Here is a 19,125-nt window from a genome sequence, read left to right as displayed (position 1 = left end):
TGCATGTATTTGATTATAGAGAGGTTCAACATTTTCTCCATTTTTAAAATAAAAGCAGGGCAAGGGAAGAAAGAGTGTGAATGTGGAGGGGGCTGTCCCATATACAGTTGTCAAAAAGGCTGTCCCCAGGCCCCCTTTTGAACCAACCGGACTGAGGGAGGGAGCAACCATAGGATCTGGAGGATCACAGGCCCCAGGACAGTGCAAAGCCCCTGGAAAGGGAACAGCAAGAAGCTCAGCTGTCAATTTCATGAAATGTATAGGGTGGGAGATGAGGAGATGCTGAATTTGAAACTGGATTCTTTAGAAACCTTATCATGGACTGAATGAGAAAATAAATAAATGTTTCTTGGCTGTAATTCTATTGAAGAAGCTTTGAGTAAAATGAACTTTGAAAGAAGGAAATGCTGAACTTGGATCACCTGAAATAAAGGAAAATCTGTCTTTGAGGGCAGATCCCATAGAATTATTTAAACTATAGAACTATATACACATTTATTTAAATGTTTTGCATATTTTATTTTTAATCTCCATCAGGTTACTAATGACTTTCTTTCTTAAACTCATATTTTTATTCTTTTCTTCTTCTGCTCATTCTTCCCATCCTTCATTTTGTGTTTCATCAACATCACTAGACTATCTGCCCCCAATATAAAGCAGGACACAAAATAAATTCTCTTCTCAATCTCTTTACTATTCCAAATGGTGGTTTTCCATCTTTCTTTCTCTTTCTCATTCTTCCCTCCCTTTTTAGTCTAATGGCATAGCTTTGTTATTCTTTATAAAATATTATATTATTTAATATACACAGAAAAGTTATATAGCATATGTTGACTAAAAGCAAAATACTATAACTTTTTGAAGGTGGAGATATTGAATAATATCCCCCAAACTGAGAAGGAACTTTGAAATCAAAAAGTGAAGCAGGTAACTCCATAAAATGCCATTATGGAGTTTATTGTGGGTAACTTACATATGGGTAGGATCAGGTGAACAGGCGATCTGGAAGCATTCGCAGCTGCATTCACCCCTGCGGAAAGGGGTACAGGGGAATTTAAAGGGGCCAAAGCTAAAAATACAATCTGACTACAAAGGGAGAAGCACATCTGCACCAATGGGAAGCGGGGGTTTTACCTCCCCCTGGGGGGGTCTCATGACCATTATCCCTCTCAGACCATTAACCATCTGTATCAGCTAAAGAGCATTCCTCCAGTGCTCAGATAAAACCAAGGGTAAAAGTTGATAGGAAACTTATCTGGCTTGGGCTCATTTCTGAGGGTAGGCTAAAGCTCAGTCACGCAGAAAGAGGAGGGGGTAGGACTGAGGGCCTAAGATGGCGCCGACAAAATGGATTCAGTATGGTTCAGCCACACAATAAGTAATACCCATGGAGTGGCCACTGTTAAAATATAACAGAATACTGCTGTGAATTCGTAACATACAGAAATATTGAATCACTATGCTGTGTATCTGGAACTAACAGTGTTATAAGTCAGTTATACTTCAATTTCTTAAAAATCTAAAAAAAAAGCAAAAAATAAAATTATATATATGTGTATATATTTATATGTATATACATATATAAATATCACTTCACATCAACTAGGATGACTATAATAAAAAAGACAGACAATAACAAGTGTTGGCAATGATGCAGAGAAATTAAAACATTCATACACTACTGGTGGGAATGGATTATGGTGCAGCCACTTTGGAAATCAGTTTGGCAGTTCCTCAAGTTAAATTTTAGAGTCATCACCATATGACTCAAAAATTCCTCTCCTAAGTATTTATCCAAGAGAAATAAAAGCAAACGTCCAGATAAAAACTCATCACAAATATTCATAGCAGCATTATTCATAATAACCAAAATGGAAACAACCCTAATGTCCATCAATTGATAGATAAACAAATGATGGCATATCCATACAATGGAATATTAGCTTTGAAAGGAATGAAATACTGATTATGCTACAACATGATAAACCTTGAAGACATTATGCTGAGTGAAAGAAGCTAGTCACAAAAGGCCACATATTGTATGATTTCATTTATATTAAATATCCAGAATAGGCAAATCATATTATAGAGACACTAAAGTAGATTAGTGATGTCTGGGGCTAGAAGAGAGAATGAATAGTGACTGCTTAATGGGTACGGGATTTCTTTGTGGGTGACTAAAATGTTCTGGATTAGTGGAGATGGCTGCACAACTTTGTAAATGTACTAAAGACCACTAAATTGTATACTTTAAAGGGATGAATTTTATGGTATATAAATTATATCAATTTTTTAATGTAAAAAGTATAAATTTCTATCTCATCTCCTATGTTCCCCCACCCCATCCCATGTTACCTTTATGCTAAATATTTCATTCATCTTTTATTATTCTATGGCTCTCCTGCATTTGGTGTCCATAATGACTTAAACGTACAAGGCCAAACATTTTAAATAAAAATATTTTAATTAGAGAAAGAGTGACATTGTAGCAAATAAATTTTAGCAAAAAAAACTCATCATGTTTAAAAAATGTTTAAAAATTAAATTCCCATTTACTACTGATTAGAAAATAAACAATGTGAAATGCAGTTCTGATTTTTTCCTAAAATTTTTTTATCAGGGTATGATTTACCTACAGGGAAATGCATAGATTATAATTTTACAGTTTGGTTAGTACTGACAAACACATCTATGTAACCCATACCCTTATCAAAATATAAGACATTAATCAACACCTCTGAAAAGCTCTTTCCTGATCAATCATATCCTTTCCTAATCAATCCCAACCCCAGGATCTGATTTCTCTCAGCATAAACATGAATAGAGTTATACAGTACGTACTTTTTTTGTGTCTGTCTTATTTCATTCAACATAACGTTTGTGAGATTCATTCATTTTGTTGCTGTATTAGTAATTTGCTCCTTATTTCTTCTAAGTAATAGTCTATTATGGATATACCACAGTAGAGGGGCATTTTGGCTATTTTTCCAGTTTTTATCTATTATAAATTAGTTGCTGTGCATGCTCTTGTACAAGTTTTGTGTGGACATACATTTTCACTTCTTTTGAATAAATACCTAGGAGTGGAATTGCTGGATCATAGGAAAGAAATGTATTTGATTTTCTAAGAAACTACTAGTTTCCCAAAGAAGTTGTTCCATTTTACACTCCTACTAGACATGTGTGAGAACTTCAGTGGCCTCACATCCTCACCAACATTTGGCATTCTCATCTTTTCTATTTTAGCCATTCCGATGGTATCTCATTGAAATTCCATTACTCTTTTAAAGTATAATTTCTGCCCCAAGTGCATATGTGCTTAAACAATAGAATCAATTTGGTTTGGTTTTGAGTGCTGTGAAGGAGTATTATCCTTTTTGTAGTCCTCTAGGATTTCCTTTTTTTTCAAACAAAATTGTTTCAAAGGCTTAATCACAGTGTTGAATATAGCTAGAGTACCTTCTTTTCACTGCTATATTGCATTTCATTTTGTGGCCATTCACATTTTATTAATTCATTCTCCTGCTTATGGACATTCTAATTATTTTCAAATTTTGCTATTATGAACATAGCTGTTATGAACATTTTTGCACATGTTTTTTTCTGTTCATGTTCAAAAGTTTCACTTAAATTTTTACACAGGTGTAGACTAATTGGGAGTAATATGGATGTTTAATTTTGAGAGATAAATTAAATTGTTTTCCACTATGGTTGTACCAGTTTACTTTTCCTTGCGCAATATGTGAGTTCTTGTTGACCTTCTCCAACACTTGTAATTGCCAGACTTACAAATTTTTCCCAATCTATTAGATGCAAAAGTATTTCTTTATGATTTTATAAATCTGATTTCTGTTCAGGTTGAGCAGGCTTTCATATATTTACAAGCCATATTTATTTCCTCTTCTGTATAATTCCTGTTATATCTTTTATCCATTTGTGTATTGCCTTACTGGAGTTTTTTATATATTCTTAAATCTACTCTGTATCGGTTACTTATGATGACAATATTTTTCTACTTCTTGTCTTATATTTTCAATCTTTTTTAAAAATTTTTTTTGTGGGGGGAGGTAATTAGGTTTACTTATTTATTTATCTGTTTAGAGGAGGCACTGGGAATTGAACCCAGGACCTTGTGGATGCTAAGCAATCACCCTACCACTTGAGCTATAGCCTCCCCCCATATTTTCAATCTTTTTACGAAGTCTTTGATGAACAGAATTTATTACATTTTAAACACAAACTTATGAGTTGGTTTTTTTTTTTTTTTTGGTTGATTTTTCTGGTATTTTTGGTACTTTTTACAAGTAGTTAAATTCAATTTTTCATTCTTTAGAATTTCTAGTTTCCAAATGTTTTCATCCATTTCCCCTCCCTGGTGAATCTCTGAGTTCTTAGGTAATTGTGTTATCTTTTCTAAACCCATTCTTTTGGAAGTCATTTTCTATCATTGCTATGATAGTTCTTAATGATTGAGGGATAATCATTTAAAAGTCAGAGATAATCTGAAAAACTGAGAACCATTCTTGGTTTGTAGAAGTTTTTTACTTTTTAGTCAAGACTTTGCAAATGAATATTACTTTTTAGAACAGTTTTAGATTTATAGGAAAATTGAGCAGACATGAGTTTCCATATGCCCCCTCGCTGAACCCAGTTCCACCTAATATGAACATTTTATATTATTGTGGGACATTCGTTACAATTAAAGAACCAATACTAATATATTATTATTAACTAAAGTCCATATTTTATTGCAATTTCCTTTGTATCTCCTGAATGTCCTTCTTCTACTCCAGGATCTCATCTGGATACCACATTACATTTAGTCGTCAAGTTTCTTTAGGCTATTCTGAGCTGTCACAGTTTATCAGATTTTCCTTGTGTTTGAAAACCTGATTGACAGTTTTGAGGAGTCCTGGCCAGGTATTTTGTATGATGCCTCTTTTTTTTAAGTTGTTTTATTGAGGTATAATTCACATATCGTGCAATTTACCCATTTAAAGTGTACAATTCAGTGAGTTTTAGTATATTCACAGATATGTGCAACCATCACCATGGTCAATTTTAGAACATTTTTACCACCTCGAAAAGAAATCTTGTACCCTTTAGCTATCATCTTCTCATCCCTGCATTTCCTTCCCCAATACCAGCCCTGACCAATCACTAATTAACTTTCTGTCTTTATAGATTTCTCTGTTCTGGACATTTCATATGAATGGAGTAATATAATATGTGGTCTTTTATGACTGCCCCTATTGGGATTTGCTTGATGTTTTCCTCATGGGTAGACCAGGGTTATGGGTTTAGGGAAGGAAGATCACAGAATAAAGTGCCATTTTATCTCTTAGAAGAACTCAAACTCTTAGAAGAAAAAAAAAGGGGGGAAACCTTTACGGCATTGGATTTGTCAATGATTTTTTATCTATGACAGGAAAAGTATAAGCAACAAAAGATAAATAAATTAGACTTCATCAAAATTAAAAACTTTTGTGCATCAAAGGACACTATCAGCAGAGGGAAAAAGCAACCCACAGGATGGGAGAAAATATTTGCAAACTGTATGTTTGACAAGGGATTAATATCCAGAACATATAAAGAATTCCTAACTGAACAACAAAAGACAACCCCATTAAAAAATGGGCAAAGAACTTGAACTGACATTTCTGCAAAAAAGGTATGCAGATAGCCAATAAGTACATGAAAAGATGCTGTACATCAACAATCATTGGAGAATATAAATCAAAACCACAATGAGATATCACTTCACAACCGCTAGGATGGATTTTATTTTTAGAAAGCAGAAAATCCCAAGTGTTGATGAGGATAGATAGAAACTATAACACTGTGCGTTGCTGGCCAGGTTGTAAATGGTGTAGCCAATATGAAAAACAGTAGTTCCTCAAGAAATTAAACATAAAATTACCATATGACCTAAGACTTGTGGGTATATACCCAAAACAACTGAAAGCAGGGACTTGAACAGATATTTGTACACCCATTTTCATAGCAGCATTATTCACAATAGCCAATACATGGAAATAATCCAAATGCCCATGCAAGGATGAATGGATAAAATGTGCTATATACATACAATGGAATATTATTCATCTTTAAAAAGAAATGAATTTCTGACATATGTTACAACATGGATGAACCTAGAAGACATTATGCTAAGTGAAATAAGTGAGGCAGAAAAGGACAAACATTGTATGATTCCACCTATATGAGGGACCTAAAATAATCAAATTCACAGAGACAGAAAGTAGAATAATGGTTACCAGAGGCTGGGAGGAGAAGGAATGGGGAGATACTGTTCAAGGACACAAAGTTTCAGTTTGAAATGTTAGAAAAGTTTTGAGGGTGGATAGTGGTGATGGTTGCACAACAATGTGGATGTATTAAAGCCACTGAACTGTACACTTAAATTTTTAATGGTAAATTTTAAGTTATATGTATTTAACTTCAATTTTTGAAAAGTTTTTTTCTAATCTTTATGTGTGTTTTTAACTTCCTATTGATGTGTTCAGTGATCTGCCATGGGAAGGATACAAAAGAATATTCTTGACAGATTTGGAGCGAGGGCAGGAAAGTGAACACCCCTCTCACAGGAAGAGTAGAGTTGCACACAACATCCTCCGCTTACACAACACTGGGACACAATCTAGGGCAACATTAGTAATCCCCACCCACCTCTTGAAGCATTGACACTGTCAGTTCAATACTGGCCAGATTATTTTTATTGAAGCACTTGGGGCAAAAAGGAGAGCATGGGAAGGGGCTATTTTGTGTGAACAACAGCAATGGTTTTTTTGAGTAGCAACTTCCCTTTGTGGTAGAAACAGAATTGAGCTTATACTTAGTGAAATCTAGTAGTGTCTGTGAGGGACATGAATTCACACAGTGCTATGCAGTGATTTTCTACGTGGGCTCGAAACAGTTAATTCTCAACCCACAGCCAATACTGATGTTGAGTTCTGTAGACAAGAACACCAACCTTTAACCATATTCAGCAAGAATTACAAGATAAATTATCTTAAGCTATAGCAATTACCTCCCCTATTTCAGTCCATAGAAAACATGAACTGCAAGATTAGAATGAAAATCTAATTTTGAGTGATCTGCATTTTACATTATTTTAAGAAGTATTTTTGTGCATGCACTGGAAACAGGTTGGAAAGGTTTTTTTTCTTTTTTTGTCAAGGGGAGTTTATTTTGTATGATATGAGAATTTCTGGAACTTCCGGTTCATTTGTTCACTCTAAAAACAGCTTGCAAAGTCAAATAGAAGTGATGTGTGAGTCAATTGTGCTTAGGGGTTAACTGTACTCTTGTGTCATGTCATTGATCTAGAGGTAAACTAAATTGTACATTTTGAAATGTTTAGTACAGGCTGAGATGTTCAGTTTGTGCTGACGTGATGGAAATGTATAGAAGATGAAATGGCTCCACTGGGCACAATCATTGAATAACTGGAAAATAGTGTTATCTTATCAGAATGAGGATTAAATGTCTTGGAGTGATATTCACTGCTCAGAGGATTTCAAAGTTCCATTATACTTATTAAAATAAGCACTTTTGCAGTTGGCAGTGGTTGTTAGTGGTGGGGTCATTGGCTGGGGAAATCTTTCTCCTATATAAAATTTGGATATAAGAGAGAAGTCAGGCATATAGTCTTACAGCTTAAGTCCCAAACTCTGGTTTTATTCCGTGTTATTTACTGTTTCCAAAGCACAGCTCTGAGCACCTTCCCATGCACAAAGCCCCAAGCTTGCTATTTATTTGGAGGAACTAGAGAAATGTTTAAGTTTTGCTCCTCAAAGAGCAGACAGTACAGTGGGAGATAAAGACTCGTGCCTAAAAAGTTAGATGGCATTGCCAACAACTGAGGAATCCCAAGGTGGTAGCAGCATGTTTCAAATTGTGATCTGAGCACCGCTGCATCAGAGGCACCCAGGAAGCTTATTAAAAAGAACTTGTTCCTAGGCCCACCCCAGTTTGCTGACAAGCAGGGCAGGTGATTCTCATGCACTCAAGCTTGAGCACCACTGTTAAGTGATCAAATGTCAAAGCAAGTGGGCACAAGCTGCATATGTTTATATTTCCTTCATGTTCCCCTTAATGTGTGGTTAGGGTGGAATGAACGTTTGTACAGGAAATAAGGCTGGGTAACAGCAGTCCCCTGAGAGTACCCTGACTTTCAAAAGCCTCTCCCCACTTGGAACCTTCAGCTGTTTGTTTAAACCAATGGTTCCTAAGCTTTAGTGTGTATCAGAATCACCTGGAGAGCTTGTAAAGCACACAGAGGCCAAGGCTTATTAGGAACTCAGAAAGCAATTTTCTTCCGCCTTTCACATTGCATGGGGTTGGAGGAAGGAACTGCTTTTATTCTTCAAAAGACTTTACAAGTGCACTTCACGGTCCTGATTTGTATGAAATATCCTCTAAAGGGATAGTTTTTTGAGCCACCTTGTTTTCTAAAGCCTTTCAGCTAAGGTAAAATCACGTGAGTGATTTCTTCAGAAATCCTTTTTAAAGTTGTTGAACATGGTATAGAAAGGTCGACAGGAAATGAGTCCCGGAGCAGCTTCCGTGGTCACAGCCTCCTTCCTGTCTCACCTGCAGCCCTTCTTGTTCGTTTCAGGGGGAAAGCTTTCTGTGGTCCTACGAGCTGAAGTGGTCTCCGAGCTCCTGCTAGAACCGTCCACATCTGCGCTTGCCAAGGTGACGATAGCCTGAAAAAATATCACCCTTAACTTCTCAGGAAAGTCGGGATTTTCATTTTTAAAAAAAGACAGAAGTTTTATCTGTTGGCTTGACATTCTTATCAATGCCTCTTCTGAGTGTTATATGTTCTCTAGATTCGTAATTACTTTAAAACAATATCTTATTTGTTGTAGCCCCAGCTCTCACTTGATTAAGTGTCAGCTTTTGCCTACACAAAGAAGTCAAATGCATCTGCTTGCTTTTTTTAGTAAAAGAGTTTATTAGAAGAGAGGTCAGTTTTCAGCAAAATAGATACTAGGGTAAAGTTTTTTTTGAAACAAATAATGTTCTCCCTAGAGTGCCATTCCTGGTTTCTACCTCCTCTAAATACAACTTTTAAACTATAATTTTAAAAAGAAAAATTAAAACATCTGAGAATTAAACAGCTTTGGCCCTTGTGAAGTTGACTGCTGGGCTGTGTGGAAAGCCCTCAGAAAAAACAACTGATTTCTGTAGCTGGGCAGCATTGACAGTGCTGTACAGATATCACGCTGCCCCTGGTGTCTGTGCTATGATGGAGGCCCCATATGTCAGGGTTCAGTCTTCAGATTAACCAGAAATTTAAAGTCCAGACATGATAAGATTTTGAATGACCAGCTCCCAGACTGACTGTATGGCCAGAATGCCATCTAAATTAATTTACAAGGAGCAATAACTGCTATCAGTTAACGAGCTTAGGAGACAAAAGTGCTTATTGGAAAATGTTTGTTAAGCAGTAGCCTTTGAACTGGTCTCCCTGCCCCAGTTGCTGCCATGCAGTGCTTCTGACTCACCTCCAAAAGCAGAGTTTTGCTCAGTTCCCTGCTGAGAAGCTACACTCCCCTAAATTGGTGCAGATTCCTCAGGGCCTTCCAGAGTGCTGCTAACTCAGGCTCTCTTGTTCTCTCTCTGGCATCACCTCCTTTTGTTCACAATGTGTATGTTATGCTTTCTGTCTGCTTTCCTCCATTCCCCACTTGAATTCCTTCCCATCCTCCTAGCCTTCCTCAAATCTCTTCCAACAAAATTCTACCCACTTTCAACAATCCATGTGAATATGTCTTCCATCAGAAGGCCTCTGTTAATAATACTCCCTCACTCAACCTGCTGTGGTCTCTCCCAGCTTGAAACTCTTAGCTATCTGTTTAGACCAGCAGTTTCCAAGCTTTAGTGTGTACCAGAATCACCTGGAGAGCTAGTAAAGACCACAGAAGCCAAGGCTTAATGTGGAAGGACAGCCCTGGGTCTTCATAGGGCTCCCAAGTTCCCAGGTGAGTCTAATCCCCACCTAGATTTGAGGACCACTGGTGTGGACTTTTCTTGTAGCACTTCTTTCTGCCTGTTCTTCATGTAATCGGTACATTTGCTAACGCTCTCTATCAAGTTGTAAGTGTCTGTGGCTCTTACTCATCTTTAAACCTGAATCTCTACCCACTGTACCCAGCACAGTGACTTTGAGGAGTATGAAATCAATAACCACTTGCTGTGTGGAACTGACAAAGCAAGAGCCGAGAGGGCAGAGGGGAGCAAGTGGGTGGAATGTTTCGTAAACACCAATGATAACTTGATTGGGAAAGCCATAGGGAGCCAGTGGAGGATCAGTTACCAAAGGTCACAGTGCACTGGGACGTCAGAAGATGCCATTATCCATGGTTTTTCTCCCGAGGGAACAGAGTGGGAGAAGACGAGCAATGATCTGGTCTTGTCAAGGACAGAAATGGCTTGCTGAGAAGGGCAGGAAAGGAATCACCATGGTATCTGTATATGTTTAGACTCTGAATCTGTAGTTTTTAGAGTATACGCAGGCCAGAGACAGGGTAGAGGTATATGTCCTTAATTGGAGCATGGGTGGGGATGTCCATGGACCATGAGAGCTGTGCTCTCGGATAATAGTACAAGCCTAGCCTAGTTGGAGTGGACTTTCAACTGTGGCCTGAAAGTAGCCAGTAACTATAGCCTACAATTAAAAAAAAAACACTATACATAAAAATAGATTTTTTAAAAGTTTCTTTTGTATAGCACAGGGAACTATGCTCAATATTTTGTAATAACCTTTAATGGAAAAAATATGAAAACAAAAAATGTATGTACATGCAAGACTGGGACATTGTGCTATACACCAGAAATTGACACATTATAATTGACTATACTTCAATTAAAAAAAATCCAAGCCCCAGTAGGGTCTACAGAGATTACTAGGTGGCCTATGGGTGGCTAAGGGTTTCACTGACTCAGTCCTGAAAAGCGGAAGGGCCATGAGGGGGATGCTGCCCAGGGCAGTTCTGGCCTCTGACTCCTTTCCTAAGTGCTCACCCACTTGGTGGAAACTCACCATTTCTGGCATACAGTACTTCATGCATTCGCTCATTCATTCAATCATACGCATTTTTCTGAGCACTTCCTGTGTTCCAAGCACTTTGCTAAGTATGTACATGAAGTATTCCCCGCAATATATAGGCACACCCCACACAGATTCTCACTTTGTCCCCAGCTTTTCCTCATCCTGCTTTTCCCTTGGAAAATCCCACTTTGGAGTATTCCATTTAGTAGTAAGGGGAGAAAGAAGGAAGAATACTTGGGAGCAGTTCTTTGTCTTGAAATTGCTTGTGGTCTGCTGACCTTATTTACTTACTTCCAGGATGCAGTCGACTTCCTCTCTCTTGATGTGTCTTATGCATGCCAAAGTGAAGCAAGTTTATTGCAGAAGCTGAGTAAATTGGAGGTAATTTGAGCCATTTTCCATATTGATGATGAATGGCAAAAGTTTCTGAGAGCATATTAGGCACTTAATGCTTCAGCTGATGTGTAAACTGAACTTCTACCGAGAGTCCGTAGACTTACAGAGTTGCATTTGGGGAGATGTTCCACAGAAAGCATTGCTAGAGAACACTGGGAGATTAGACAGTCTCCCCTGGAAAGAATAATGAGGGTTGGCTTGTTAAGGTAAATATTTACATGAATCCTCTTCTCTCTTGTGTAGAAAGCTACTGAGAATCAAAAATCCAGCATTGATTCTGAGGTTTAAAAAGACATTTCTTGGATGGTGGTCATGTAAATATTTACTTTCACAAGCCAGCTCTCATAATCTGTCCATTCTCCCAAAAGCACCTGCATACCACTCTGTGAGCCTCAGCTACTGCTCTCCCGGCACACAGGTGTCTTAGGGCCTGAGAAGCCACAGCACATCTGAGGTTTTGAACCCTGCAGGAGGTGTATGTGGGGATTCCACATTCCCTTATCCGAAGAGGCTCTGCTCACCAGGGAATTCCCCACTCAGCAGAGGGCCCCTTCAGCTCTCTGGTCTTGTGATATCACAAGCCACCCCACTGAAGATTGGTATTTCAAGAAGGAGAAAACCCTCAGTTTCCTTAGAAACTGGACTCTTCTTCATTGACCCAGCACAGGGAAAGAACAAGGCTCTATGGGTCACAGATCCTCTAACTGGTCTTGAGGGATACTCGGTTTCTCATAGCTTAAGGAATCTCATTGTCACAGGCAGCTCTGAGAAAATAAACTGGCTGGCCCCTTTTTTAGTAGTTGCTATTGGTATTTCTCAGTGGCCTTTAGCTACTCAGAGGAGGAAAAAGTTAGTGTAGGAAAAATGACCAAATCCAACTTCCCCAAAAAGATAACTAAGTGAAGTCAAACAACATGTCAGCCAAACAATGTTTCTTTTGACACTGAGATGGCTAGAAATGGGAGAAAAATTACACCTGCTTCAACTTCAATGAAGATAGCATCTTTTAAATTTTTTTATGGAAAATGTCAGACATGCCCAAATGTAGAAAGGAAAGTATAATGAAGCCATCCCCAGCTTCAAAAGCAATCAACTAGTAGCTGATCCTGTATCGTCTATACCCTACCTTCCCCTTCCCAAACCAATTTTTTTGAAGCAAACCCTAGACATTCATAAACATCGTGACAGTGGCATCTGATCAAACTTCCTGATCAAGGCCCCTGACATGAGCAGGCTGCACTGTTCCTGGTTGTAATGCTGTGCCTGGGTCTAGGAGGTGCCTTGTAGCCTGAGATGATGGCACAGATGAACCTGTCCCTTTGGTGGGGGTCGATGGGAAGAGTGGCCTATGTTGTTGAAAAGTGTAGGTTTTTCTCCCTCAAAATGTAGAGTTGGCTCCCTTTACTTACTGAGATAGCTAGCGGTCATTTCCAAAAACAGATTGAGTGTTGTGGATTCTCATCTTGAAAATCTGTCCCTATTAACAAAAAACTTACTCGAGATAGCTTCAGTTCACTCATTGACCTATATGATTTTCAGACTATTGAGCCAAAAGTGAAAGCTTTCATCTTCAGCCTGAAGCTCCAGGACTGCCTCTCCACGAGGGAGAACCCAGCAGAAATGCTCTTTAGCCTTCTCGAAGGTGAGCACACCGTCACTGGAGAAGCTGGGAGTGACATTTGGTGCACTGGCCTGTGGGGTAGCTATCTTGAAATTCTGGGGTTCCAATGGGAGGAACAAACCGAGTAGGGCTAGTCTGAGAGCCCACCCCAGGTGGGTTTAGTGTCCATTGCCTTCTTATTGTTGGTCCTTTAACTCCCATTGACCCAAGAAAGGAAAGAGGTTCTGTACAAGGACACTAAGGATGCCTTGTGCTTATGGAAATTAAAACCATCAGGCCTCAGATGTCGGATGTAAACTTGGCAACTGCTCTGTGCCTGTTTGTCCCCTTTCATTACCCCTCCCTTTAAGGTCTCTCATCTCTGCCCCCTTGGCAGGGCTGCCTGTCTCCCCCCAGCTACCTTACTTTTGTTATTTCCCCGTTACCTGATCAAAACCTTTGAGTATAGGACCCACAACTCATGAACCATCTCCTCAGTGTCTCTTAGTTCACATTCTTGAGAATGAGTCTGATTGGTGGCCTGTACATCAGGAGATTGTTCCTGGTCCAGTCCAGTTAAGGGAAAGTTGGGGGGTCCACTAAAGCCTCAGGGACACTCTGCAGGAAAGGGCTAAGGGGCATGCTCCTAGGTGCCTTGGTATCCAGTCCAGTCTTCTTGTAAGATCAGAATATGGGAGAACTTGGTAGTCCCCTTTCTAACCCCTGTAATCTTGCTGAGCGGGCTTCACAGACCTCATGAACCATGTTCATGGATGCCACTTAATAAGACTCCCCCTGACTCATCTTTGATGGTATAACAACTTCTGTTCTTAAATTTCATCCCTTTCTAAGTGGTTAAAATGGTCAATTTTATGTTTATGTGTAGTTTACTACCATAAAAAAAAAATTCCACCCCCTTCTGATGTTTGAGTTCTTCTCAATCAATTGTTCTCTATGTTTGGTTTCCAGACAGGCATAACCTCACCTGGGAGTTTGTCAGACATTCACATTCTAGAGCCCACCTGAGATCAGAAACTCTGATCAGAAGCAGATCAAAAAATTTGGAGTGGGCCTAGCAGTCTGTGTTTAACAAGTTCTGCAGGTGATGCTGTTGCGTGTGGAAGCTGAGAACCATTGCTCTTAGCAAGGAGAAATCACTTCTGACCTCCTTAAATCCTTAGCCCGTGGAATCTTCCAGAGAGGCTCGGAACCATTGCTTGGAGTTGGAGTGTGGCGTATAAGTGAGGAAAATTGTTCATGGCAGTCATGCATGTTGTTGGTTGGGCTTCAAGTAGAGTGAATTAAACTTCTTCTCTTACAGCCATAAATAATAACCAAGTGCACACCATTGGGTTTGATATTAATACATTCCTGAGCTGTTCATCAAGTTCCAAGAAAAGGTAATGTTAGATTTCCTGTAGAACTATTAATGACTGATATTTGCAGAATACTCTATTGTACTTTCACTTGTGTAATCTTAAAGGACTGTTGTCATTCACCTCTCGGGCCAGTAAGTTCATTGTGGCCAGTCTAGAGATGAGGGATGAAGGCTCAGAGGGAAAGCAGGGAGCACCATCTCTGAGCCCCATGTGGTACTGACATTCTCACCAGTCATTCAGTCTCCTCTAGTTCACCCAAATGCACACAACTAGCAGAACTGGTGTTTGAACACCTGCCTTCCAGGTTAAGATCTTGCTGGAGACAGCATGAAATTGTGGAAGAGCCGGCTGGGTTAAGGATAGATCTGCCCATCCCTGAAGTTATAAGATCTGAGTAAGTAAGGTGAGTTGTCTGTACATTTTCTCACAGGAAATGTGAAACATCTTCCCCATGAGGGGACAGTGTAGATAGGAAAACCAGCTGTGCAGCAGGGCAGAAGCCTAACCAGCAGTTTCTCAGGACAAGGTTTTAAATTATTGCAGGGTTACAAATAATATCTTAGCACAAGACTAAAGTACCAAAATTTGTGACATAGCAAAAAAAAGTAAGAGCAGATTTGAGGTCATCCCCACAACTATATCAGTCTCATGCCATCATATTCCAATGTACTTTTCGAGTGAGTGAGAAAAGAATGATATGGAAGCCAATGCAGGGAGTTTCCCAGAACTCTTAGCACTCCATGGGGGTGTGTTACACGCCTTACTGTCACACATCGTGCATCAAGGAAGGACCAAGGACAGGGGCAGTCATTTGACTTCCCAGACCTTCAGCTAGAGCTCACCTCAGACATTTCTAGCACAGCTTGGTCCAAGATCATAAACTTCAGTTGCAACCACCTCTTTGTACTTTTCCTCTCCCAGCACTTGGCTGTCTTCAACCGTATCCGCTTCTATTGTTCAGTTCTCTCAACTCCCTTCAAATAAGCAGTTCAGGTCACCAAACCACAAGTAGCTGCTACATGTCAGGCTTTGTGCTGGGAGTATGAACAGTGTGATGGGTAGGTAGGTCAGAACTGCTCCCTGACCACCCTTGGAATCAACTGGGCTGTGTCTTGAGAAAATAAAACTTAAGAGATCATAATAAAAGGGGCACCTGGAGAACACACTGACTACAAAACCACAAGATGATGTGAAACACCAGCTCCAGGGTTTCCTCTCTAACACCCTGGCTTCGTGGTACATCACCTGAAGGAAAGGTCCAGCACTGGCTACTGTTAAACTGACAGCTTGGGGTCCTCACTCAGGTGAATGTTGATGGAGAACCTGCAGGGTGTGGGGGCAGGTAGAGGGGCATTCTGAGAGAACTGACAATGTTTTCTCATTGGAGAATTTTAGACCTCAGAGGTGTGACAGAGAGGCCCACCAATGACTCTGGCACCAGAGTGTGGTAGAGATATAGAGAAAGGAGAAAAAAAGCATTATCTGGGCTTCTCTGAGGCAGCTTAGGATAGGGGGCGAGGGGTACCTGGAAGGCTGGGCGTAGAGACTGAGGCTTCCTATGCTAAATCTCTTCCCAAGCTAGGTGATCCCAGGACTCCAAGACCTGTGTGACAAGTTCTGTTTTATCCAGGGGCAGTTTGTTTATTTCTCTTTTCATCCAAGCCAGGAGGACAGTTATAGTCAGAGGATTGAGTCAGAGCAGCTGAGTGAGCACCCCCTGTGTCCCTGTTGTGCTCAGAGTCATGCATCTGTTTTGGATAATCCACAACCATAGGTCACTACTTTTCTAGCAAATGTAGATGAGCTGATGCTTCATAAAACAGGAGGAGCTTAGGTTTAGAAGACCCTGGCTCCACTTCCATGGGAGGGAGTTCTTTCTGCAGCGTCCCTGTCATTTCTACCAGTTCTGCGCTCTGGGCCAACCTTGTACAAGTGTCATCCCCTCTCCATATGATGGCCCTGAGACAGGGAGACGCTCTTGTACTGCACCCCCTCTGCCCATGTGTGTTCTTTTCTCCAGACCAAACACACCCACCTCTACCCACCCCTCCTCAAGGTTGCCCTCTGCTGGTGTAACTGCTAACATGTTATACAGTGCTTTCCAGCCTGCAGGACAGAACTCAGATAGACAAAGCAATAAACATGGAAGGGCGGGAGGAAGGAAGAAGAGAGAATGAGAGAAATAGACTAGAATTAAATAGAATATACCAGACTTCATTGTGTATGAGACTAGCATTTTTATGTTATGTTTTATTTCAGCTGTACTTATTTCTGTTAAGTTTATTTCAGATACATTATTTTCCGAAATAAAACATAACACATGTATGCATATAAATGTCTACACATCTACACACATATGTAGTGGTATCTGGTTAAAAGCACAGACTTTGTGCTCTACCATTTACAAGCTCTGTGATCAAGGAGAAGTTCTCATTTAAAAAAAAAAAACGCACGATGTAAGTTTGTTGACATAAATAAAACCTGGAGATGGACAGTCTAGAGTGGGTAAAATCATCAGGAATCCAGGGTCCTATCTTGTTGCTTTGTCATCCTTAATAAAACTTCTACCTCATTGTCCCGGATGGATGCTTGAGCTCCTACCATTATGGCCATGACCCAGGCAGCATGAAGAAGAAAGGAGGTGTAGCCATGGTTGATAATTAACTGGTAACGTAAGTAGAGCGATACCAGTAGTTCAGTTATTGAAATACTTCTGTGCCAGTTGGGAAATAGCTGCTGGCCCCTAATGCCCAGAAGTTACTCGTTTCTTTAAGTCTCAGTTTCCTCCTCTGTAGGATGAAGGTAAATCATGTAATACCTATCTCATACATTTATTTTGAAAATTAAATGAGATAATGTACATACATTTTTATCGCAGTGGCAACACAGAATGAAAAAACTCAATAAATGAAGATATTACTATTAGTTGTGTTTTATAAATATACATAAGAAGAAAAAGTTTCATCTGAGCTGAAGACAGTATTCAGGGGTGACCTAATACAGAGAACAGTAGCGTTGGTACAGTATTCTCACTCATGCAGGGTGATAATAACTCACCTAAGAAGGGGTAATAATCATTTTACCATCTACCAGCCACTTTCTGCCCGTGGCTTTGGGGATATGGCTTTTGACTCAGTGCTTCTGGAATGGTTACTGGTTTTACGTGTTTGCTATTCATCATTCTGGGGGCATTTGTAACTCAGAGTCATCACTTATTATGTCCCTTTATGTCACTTCACTCCCATGGCAGGTCTTGTTCTCTGATTGACAGCCTGGCCCTTCAGACTGCCCTGGAGCTAGACGTGGAGACAGCAGGAGACTCCTCGCCACCCCACTCAGCTTATCAGAGAGTCTGGGGAATGTTTGCTGACCAGTCCAAGGCAGAAAGGGATGCTTTCCTGCAGGATGTTTTCCCTGAAGACTTTCTCTGGGGCGTCTCCACAGGAGCCTTTAATGTGGAAGGAGGCTGGGCTGAGGATGGAAGAGGGGCAAGCGTCTGGGACAGTTTCAAGCACCAGAACACTGCCAAGGGCCAAGCAACGCCAGAGGTGACCAGTGACAGTTACCACAAGGTGGACACCGACGTTGCCCTGCTTCGAGGCCTCCGGGCCCAGGTCTACAAGTTCTCCATCTCCTGGTCCCGCATCTTCCCCACTGGGCAGGGGCACAGCCCCAACCTCCAGGGCGTCACTTACTACAACAAGCTAATTGACAGCCTGCTGGACTCACACATCGAGCCCATGGCCACACTGTTCCACTGGGACCTGCCTCAGGGCCTGCAGGATCGAGGCGGGTGGCAGAATGATAGTGTGGTGGACGCCTTCCTGGACTATGCGGCCTTCTGCTTCTCCACTTTTGGGGACCGTGTGAAGCTGTGGGTGACCTTCCACGAGCCGTGGGTGATGAGCTATGCAGGCTACGGCACTGGCCAACACGCGCCGGGCATCTCTGACCCAGGGGTGGCCTCTTTTAAGGTACGTCCCATCCTTGCAGTTCCTGCTCCCTGGAGGAGAAAGGACAGTTGGTTGGCAGACCATCATTTTACCTTACCATCAGCAAATCTTTCCTTTTTTTTCTTTAGAGGAAATCAGAGAGATGGAAGTAACCATAAATTGCCAATTACCTTATTTATCCAAACACTATGCTGGCACTTCACAAATTGTTACTACATCCTCAGAACGGCTCTGATAGATGAGGAAATTGGGGCTCCGTAGAAGAAACAATTTGGTCATGATGACGTAGCTAGTGGGTCAGCAGTTTGAAGCCAACATTTGAGCCCAAGTCTACTTGACTCCAAAGCAAGTTTTCCATGTCAGGACTCTTAATTGCAAGTGACAGAAAACCCAACCCAAACTGACTTAAGCAAGGAGGGAATTTCTGAGTTCAGGAAATTGAAGTCGGCTTTAGCTGATCAGAGTGGAGCTTAATCAGACCGCAGATGATGTTACCAGGACCCAAATTTACTTCTTTTCCTTTTCCCCTCATTGGCTTTATTCTTGGCCTACCTGGTAGCCAGATGGCCACAGTCCTTCTCTCATATTTTAAGACCAGCAGAAAGCAGAAAAGTCAGGTTGCCTATGTTCTGGCATTCCCAGCAAAAGTCTCCCTGTGCTCCTGGTCTCTGCGTGGGTCACATGCCCATCCCTGAACCAATCAGGAGGTCTAGGCTA

General features: G+C 40.5%; 1 protein-coding gene across 1 annotated transcript in view; it reads left to right on the top strand.

The window, feature by feature from the left end:
- The window catches only part of LCT (lactase), a 55,566-nt gene that overhangs the window by 10,061 nt on the left and 26,380 nt on the right, over positions 1 to 19,125 (top strand). Inside the window, exons 3-7 of the mRNA XM_031451338.2 lie at positions 8,639 to 8,718; positions 11,378 to 11,461; positions 13,016 to 13,118; positions 14,398 to 14,476; positions 17,706 to 18,429. Coding sequence (XP_031307198.1) covers positions 8,639 to 8,718; positions 11,378 to 11,461; positions 13,016 to 13,118; positions 14,398 to 14,476; positions 17,706 to 18,429 — 1,070 coding nt within the window. The remainder of the gene's footprint in view (positions 1 to 8,638; positions 8,719 to 11,377; positions 11,462 to 13,015; positions 13,119 to 14,397; positions 14,477 to 17,705; positions 18,430 to 19,125) is intronic.

This window comes from Camelus dromedarius, chromosome 4 (assembly GCF_036321535.1).
Source record: "Camelus dromedarius isolate mCamDro1 chromosome 4, mCamDro1.pat, whole genome shotgun sequence".
Classification (NCBI taxonomy): domain Eukaryota; kingdom Metazoa; phylum Chordata; class Mammalia; order Artiodactyla; family Camelidae; genus Camelus; species Camelus dromedarius.
Note: the sequence above shows the minus strand (reverse complement) of the source record. Positions and strands in the feature narration are given on the sequence as shown.